General features: G+C 47.0%; 1 protein-coding gene across 2 annotated transcripts in view; it reads right to left on the reverse strand.

The window, feature by feature from the left end:
* Positions 1–6,573, reverse strand: part of STK39 (serine/threonine kinase 39) — a 306,604-nt gene extending 300,031 nt beyond the window's left edge. Inside the window, exon 1 of one of the 2 annotated variants that reach the window (XM_047722074.1) lies at positions 5,978–6,573. In XM_047722074.1, coding sequence (XP_047578030.1) covers positions 5,978–6,191 — 214 coding nt within the window. In that variant the 5' untranslated portion in view covers positions 6,192–6,573. The remainder of the gene's footprint in view (positions 1–5,977) is intronic. The other variant, XM_047722073.1, reaches the window with a different exon arrangement.
* Positions 6,574–8,005: the final 1,432 nt, after the last annotated feature.

Here is an 8,005-nt window from a genome sequence, read left to right on the forward strand (position 1 = left end):
GGGGAGACACCCTTCAAGGCACTCCAGTATCTTGCCAGAGACAGGGCTGTGTCCCTCCTGATAACCTGAATCTGATTAGCAGCCGTGGTTTTTTGTGGTCATGGCTAAGAAGACTGAGAGCATGCCCTGTGCAGGCACCCTTCTAAGGGCTTTACACTCTCTCAATCCTCACAACCTTATCTTGATCATCTCCATGTTACCGATGAGGAAACTGAGTGCAGACATATCTAAGTAATTTGCTCAAGGTCACGAGGCCAGGGACTGCTATTGCCAGGATATGAAATAGCCCCGGCCATCTGACTCCAGAGCCCACTCATTCTCAGACATCATCAAAAATGTAATGCATGCATTAAAAAAACCCAAAATCTTGCCATTTGCAACAATGGGATGGAACTAAAGGTATCATGCTGAGCATCGTAAGTCAATCAGAAAAAAACAATTATCATATGATCTCTTTGATATGAGGAGTTTGAGAGGCAGGGTAGCGGTGGGGGGGGGTGGGTCGTGGGGGATGGGACGGGGAGGGACACAAACCACAAGAGACTCAATCTCAGGAAACAAACTGAGGGTTGCTAAGGGGGTGGGGGTAGGGAGAGGGTGGTTGGGTTATGGACATTGGGGAGGGTATGTGCTATGGTGAGAGCTGTGAAGTGTGTAAGCCTGACAATTCACAGACCTGTATCCGTGGGGCAAATAATATATCACATGTTAATAAAAAAAAAAAAATGTAGTGCATGACAGACTGTCAGAGACAGGGAGAAATAACGTTATTACTCACAAATCAAAAGCATAAATACAGCATTGTAATAGTACTACCGAAAGTTTCTTTGCACCTAGAGACATTTTCCCACATGGCACTTTGAACAGTACATTTAAAAGAGCATCTCTGTGCTCTAAAACGAATTATTATTCTTGTTGACCTCTGCGGATATAGTAAAAAAACAAAAGCCCACACTGAACTGTACACTATATAGGGATGAACTGTATGGTAGGTGAAATATACCACATTAAAGCTGTTACTTAAATGGGAGGTTACAATGAAGAAAGGCAAACCAATAAATTTGATAACTTAAAGGCAAAAATTTCATGAAAGAACACAAATGACTGAAATTAAGATGACAAAATCCAAATAATAAATATAAACTTGAGGTGTGGATGGCTCCACAGGGGAATTCTATTAAATAAATAAGCATTTCTATTACAAATGTAACTACTACCAACTATACACTTAAAAAACAGTTAAAATCATAAATCTCATGTGATAGATATATGTATATTTTACCGCATTAATAAAAAAGTACAAAAAGAATATTCCTATATACATTTTTCCCTTTATTACAAAAATAAAAGTGAAAGGATATGAAAGCCAAAGCCCTCTTACACCATACATCTCACACCTCTTTAACTTTAAAAAAAAGAAAAGAAAAGAAAAGCCAAGGGCACCTGGATGGCTCAGTTGATTTAGCCTCTGACTCTTGACTTCAGCTCAGGTCATGATCTCAGGATCGTGGGACTGAGCCCCGCACCAGGTTCCACAGTCAGCACAGAGTCTATTTGTCCCTCTCCCTCTGTTCCCACCCACCCAGACTCACTCACGCTCTGTCTCTCTCTCAAATAAATCAATAAAACCTTCTTAAAAAAAAAAAAAAAAAAAAGCCCCAACTAGTAAACCAAAAGCAATAGCAAAGCTGACCAATTTAAAGGTCTGGGAGATACACACTCAGTGCCCTGGCCCTCTGAGATCCTACAAAAACAACTGTGAACCAGTATAGCTCCCAATGTCCTCCAGATCCTTCTAGAACATCCATAAAACCAGTTTAATCCCTAAACCATAGAACTCTGCACAAACTCAGAGCACAGAGCAAAACGGTAGTGCTCTAGGCTACTTACAGTCTCATTTTAGGAAAAGCTGTTGCTCCTTGAAAACCTGGCCATATGTGCTATTATCTGGGTTTGGGGAGAATGCATATGAATGGTTTAAAAAAAAAAAAAAAAGGCATACAGGAGAGAAATAAAATGTCCAAAGGAGCTCTTAGTCAAACTATGACTAGGATGCTAGGAACCAAATTCTTGTGTTGACAAGGACCATAATTCAAATGTATTACTTCTTTAAAAGATTTTATTTTTCAGTTACCTCTACACCCAACATGGGGCTTGAATTCACAGCCCAAAGAGCAAAAGTCACACACTCCACCAGCGAAGCCAGCCAGGCACCCCTAAATTTATTACTTTTAGATCATTGTAAATGACCACTCAGGACAAAATGAATCAGCACGGAGAAATCGAGTACAAAACTAAAGAAAGGCTTATCTTGCAAAAAAACTAAGAAAAGCAAACATCCTCTGAGATACAAGTCTATTTAGGGTTTCTCTGAGGAAAACCAACAAAGATCACAGTGTCTGCTGCAATGATGGGACTCAGATAAGGGAAACTCGTATGGCAGTGACTTTGGCGCTGTGACGGAAAAGTTTCTTGAGGTGGTTCAATCCTACTACAGATGCCAAAGACAGCATTTATGTAACTCGCTGTTCACTCTGTTCAACAAGGAAGGTAACACTATCAATATTACTAACAAACTAATTTTTCAAATGGCCTATCTTTGGGTACCCCTTACCCTTCTAAAAAAGGAATTGGGAGTGTGGGATGGAGGGGAGAGATGAGGAACAAAGCTTCACGGGACTGAAGAGTATAGAGTATAAAACCACCTAAGAACAGCTACTTGTTTAGGAGACAGAACTATCTGAAGTCTACTAAGACAAGAATATAGATGGCTAAAAGGAGTTTAACAATTTCACAACACAGGATGCCTGGGTGGCTCAGTGGGTTAAAGCCTCTGCTTTCAGAGCCCCGCAACAGGTTCTCTGCTCAGCGGGGAGCCTGCTTACCCCCCTCTCTCTGCCTGCCTCGCTGCCTACCTGTGATCTGTCTGTCAAATAAATAAAATCTTAAAAAATGATAATAATTTCACAACACTTTCAACCCCTCTCGAAGTATAAAGCTCCCTCCAATAGACTTTACATCATTTCCAGGTCATGCATAAACTTCTGAACCAGATTAACCCTAAGAGCATTACAAATTCTCCACTGATCTTTTAGAACACAAGAACAGCAATACAACAAAAGGGAAAACTTTATTTTTAGACTTGCAAAATCGTGTGTTTACTTTTCTAAAACAGAAGTCAAACAACTGAACCTGCTTTGTTTGAACTTTAGTAAACCGATTCTCTTATAATCCTGAGGCTCCAATCTCTGCCCAGGAGGAAAGGAAGAAAAAGTGCTCTGTGCCACGCTGTAAAGTTAAAAACGCGGTGCCTCCCTCCGTCTTCTGCTGAGACACATCCGAGCCTCCTGCTGGTCGCAGTTCACACTGCCGGAGCCCTATCATATGACACCTGCCGTGTGGAGAGGGAAGGCAGAAGCTCTCCACCCGCATTCATGTTGAAACTAGTTCAGGGTCTGAACTACTAACTTCTGCATGTAACGTTTAAGCTAAAGTGCTTCACCACAAGTTCACCTGTAATCGCTCAACTAGCATTAAACACTAAATGGAAATGGGTTTATAATTCCCTTTAAACATTAAGCCCTTGCAAAACCCTATTCCAGCAATCTGATTTGTCAATAACATGGCCTCCGCACAGACCATTGTTTCATTGGAAAAATACAAGATAAATTTAAAATGTATAAAAGCCCTTCCCACGGTGTGAATGTGCAAAAATAGGGTTAGAAGTAATAAGCAGGTGTTTCTGTTCTCAAATTCCTTAGGTAAACTGACCAACCATAATTAACAGTGCCGTTATTGCAAGCAGAAACAAACCCTGCAATTAATCCCATCACTTAAAAGAATTTTATCCATTAGCTCACAAAACCAGTCAACTCAAAATACTATGCTTCTAAAAGGCAAAGCTTGCATCATAACCCTGATAAATGACAAAATGCATATAAACTGATTATAACTAAATTCTGGTTCCCGTGACCCCCAGGCCCCCTCCTCCTTTGTGCTCACTCATCACGTCTTAGAGAACTGATTACAAAAAGTCATGGAGTCCTTGAGGGCAGGAACCATTTTTATGAACTTGTATACTGCTAACACCTAGCACAATGCTTGGGACATAGTAGGGCCATGGATTTTGTGGCACAAATAAAAAATAGGGGATCATATGCTATAAAGTATGTAAAAAGAGATGCAGAGGAAGCCAATGTACTTTGCCTCAGAAAAAGCAAAAGCCTTCTCAAGGAAAATTTCCTCTGGCCTTGGGTGCTGAGTGAGATTGCCTACAAACATGGGCACTTGGATAAGAACAGCCTGTGCCCAGACAACAAGGAATGGGAGACCAGATATGTCATAGGACAGCAGAATATTCAGGATACAATCAAACAAGCAAACTCTGGAAAGGGGCAAAACCCAAACAAAACAAAACAAAACAAAAAAACCCAACAACTGAAGGGGCTTATATGCCAGGTTAAAGCAGTTTTCACCGGATAGGCTTTGAGAAGCCCAGAAAGTGATTTAATCCAGGCATTGACACAAAGACACATCCCTTAGAGAATCCCTGGCCCAAAGTTGTGAAAAGTCTGGGTTTTCAAAGAGTTTTATGGAGAGATATCTATTTTAGATTATTTGAAGTTTTCATATTCTAGGAGACTGTTCTGCCCATCGTTTTCTCATATATATGAAATATATGTGTATTTCAGTCTATGCTGTTTCATTTACACAGAAGCAGGTGATAAAGGCTCATTTAAACGCCTAATGAAATTCTCCTGTTTTTTACATTTTTAAGGGGGTCTGGAGGATTTTTTTAAAAGAAAAGCAAAAAAAACCTTATTTAACATAAATATCCTAAATTCCTTTTCCATCACCGTACTTGAATATCCAGCTATGGGAAAGCTGCGTCCCACCGCAGCCCCAGTCAGGCTGGAAGCGGAGGGTGCACTTCGCCTGGAGGCTTCCCTAACTAGGTTTAACAAGACTCTGACAAAGGACGACCCACTAGGAAAGGTTCGAAGTGAAGGTTCAACACATCTCCGGGCCTTTCACGTGTTTGGCCCAACGAAAAGTAATGCCGGCTTCTTGCCGTTGACTTTGCCAGGTTTTTAAAAATGTACGATAAGGTGATATTTGTGAGCCGACTAGATGGCACCGAATGGCAGGAAGCACATCACGGAAAGTCTCGGGTTTCGCTCTTGCAGCTCGGCCCTGAACCGGAGGAAAGCACCGGCCCGGTGCAGGGGAGGAGGCCAGGGTGCCTGCCTTTCCCCGGGAGGCCGGGCTGGGCGGCAGGCGGCGCGCCAGGGCACCGAGAGGCGGGTACCGGGGCGCGCAGGGCTGCAAGACCGGCGTGGAGCAGCGGCTGTTAGGAAGGGAGACCAGCATCCTCCCCGGCATCAGGAAAGAACCTGGGCATCCGCGATTCCTACGTGGCCCCGTTACCCACGGCGAGAGGCTGCTGACAGGAGGCGGAGGCGCAGAGCTTGGCGAGCAGAAGCGCGGCTACGCCCGCTGAGTCCCCCAGGACGCAGCCCCCTGGGCGCAGCGCGGGGGCGCTGGAAGCCCAGGGCGGCGCCCCCGCAACCCCACCCCACCCCACCCCACCGCACCCGCAGCTGCCTGCCCGCGTGGCCACCGGCCACGGGCTGCGGTCCCAACGCGCGGGTGGAGGGCTATGCGGCGGCGTTGCCGGGTCCCTGGCTCCGCCACCCCGGCGATCCGGGAGATAAAAGTTTGCAGCATGCGGCTCGTCTGCAGTGCGAGTCACATCCGCCGCGCCGCCTCCTGCAGCACCAGCGCTCAGAGAACGAACATATAAATTTAAAAAAAAAAAAAATGTTGAAGCCGGTAGGCCCCGAAGCCGGCCGCTCTGCCTCCCGGGCGTGCATGCAGGCGAGCCCAGCATCCCGCGCCCTCTCCCGCCCCCGGCCGCGCCTCCCTCCCGGCCTCGGCGCCCGGCCTGGGCCGGCCCCGCCGCGCCCGCCGCACTGACCGATAACCTCCTGCAGTTCGTACGCGTCCCTGCAGATGGGCCAGCCAACGGCCTGCGCCGCCGGGGCCGGGGCCGGAGCCGGAGCCGGGGCCGCGGGCGTTGCCGGGGCCGCCGCTGCTGTCGCGGCCGCGGGGGCCGCCGCCGCCGCCGCTGTCACCGGGGCTGTCTGCTGGGGCTGCTGGACGTGCACGGGCGAGCCGCTCGGCTCCGCCATGATGCTGCCGGAGGAGAGCGGGAGGACACGCCGGCCGGCGGACGACCTTCCACTTGAAACTTCCCTTCCCTCACCACCGACACCTCTCGTCCGGCGCACGCCCTCCCCGCCGCGCCGCCGCCGCCGCCGCCGCCGCCGGAGCCAGCCACGAGGGGAGGGAGCGAGGGAGGCCGAGCCGGGCGGAGGGAGGAGGCAGCGCCGGCAGAGGCGGGGTGGGGAGGAGGCGGCGGCCGCCGCGCTCGCCGCGCGCCCCGAGCCTCGTGCGCGCAGTTCTCTGCCTCCGCGAGGGGAACCGCCGCCCCGCCGCCCCCTCCCTCTCTGCTCGAGGCCGGGGAAGTTTCCACCCAAGGGGAGCAGGGCGGGTTTGTGTTTGCTTTTGGGGCCCGCGTCCCAGACAGTCAGGTTCTCCAGAAGATGCCCCCTGGGGACCCCGAGGGCGGGGTCGTTGAACCGCCGCCAGGTTCTCCGATTCAGAAGTCGCCCCAGCTAAGGAGAACCTGAAGTTCATTTACAAGTTAGCGAGAGAGACACCTACACGCGGGCCGTTTGTAGGACGCCAGTTAAAAAATAACCCAAGTTGTAACTTTCCTGCGCATTACCTGCCAATATCCCTTTCCCACCTTGTCTAATCTAATCTCAGCCCTTCTACTTTTTTTCCGAGTGAAACATGATTCCTTAGGTCCCTGGCTGTTCACAGACTTTTCTTCATTTGTTCCCAGGCGCCTGGATCCCAGGGAAGTGATACAAGGCCCAATAAAGTTAGCATTTAAAAAATGGAAGGTGTTTGGACACTTTATTTCAAAGTCTGTGTTCTTAATAACATGCCACATTAACTCCTTATGACAACAGACAACAGGCATTTCTTTTGCAGAGCATACTGCCTCATAAATAAACTGCTGAAAACTTTTGATTAATTGCTGCCTTTTTTTAACACTCCCAAAATTACCTCATCTTTAAAACTGCTATGGTATAGGGCGCCTGGGTGGCTCAGTGGGTTAAGCCGCTGCCTTTGGCTCAGGTCATGATCCGAGGTCCTGGGTTCGAGCCCCACATTGGGCTTTCTGCTCAGCAGGGAGCCTGCTTCCTCCTCTCTCTCTGCCTGCCTCTCTGCTTACTTGTGATTTCTCTCTGTCAAATAAATAAATAAAATCTTTAAAAAAAAAAACTGCTATGGTATAACCATAGGTCTTCCTAATTATAGGTGTCATATTTAACACTGAATGTTCCCCGCGTTCCCTTGGTAGTAATGACCAAGATTACACCATTCTTGTCTTAAGCAGAAACAGTGCAGTGAACCAATGGTCCTAGTGGTCATTTTGCCAAAATTATCTTGTGTAGTTTTCATGACAGCCACTACTGAATAAATGCGTTAGAATAATGAGCAGTATTAAAAAAAAAAAAAAACTGTAAGATTGTTATACTTTGTCTTCCGAGCTCATACCCAAAAATCTCAATTTTTTTAAGACAATTAGGAAACTCGGAAATTTATTAGAAGAAATGTTTTATGTCTAATCAAGCGGGGTGTAAACTAAAATGAGTGTGCGCTTAATCTTACAGCATCCTAGAACAGATGGGGTAAAGCAACTATGGTGCTCTGGTCTATAAGCAGAAATTTATGCTGAACTAAGAAAGTGTACATCTTTTATGCATGGGTCTCCAAAAACTGCGTATTGATTTTAATGTCTGTCAAGAAACAGACAACTTCATGAACAAATAAATTCTAGGCCTCTGATATTTTCAGAGGCAAGTAATAGGGAATAGGGGACCTCTCCTTTTCAAGGGCTGCTCTCCACCCCCAAGGAACTTTTAAGGAC

This window comes from Lutra lutra, chromosome 3 (assembly GCF_902655055.1).
Source record: "Lutra lutra chromosome 3, mLutLut1.2, whole genome shotgun sequence".
Classification (NCBI taxonomy): Eukaryota; Metazoa; Chordata; class Mammalia; order Carnivora; family Mustelidae; genus Lutra; species Lutra lutra.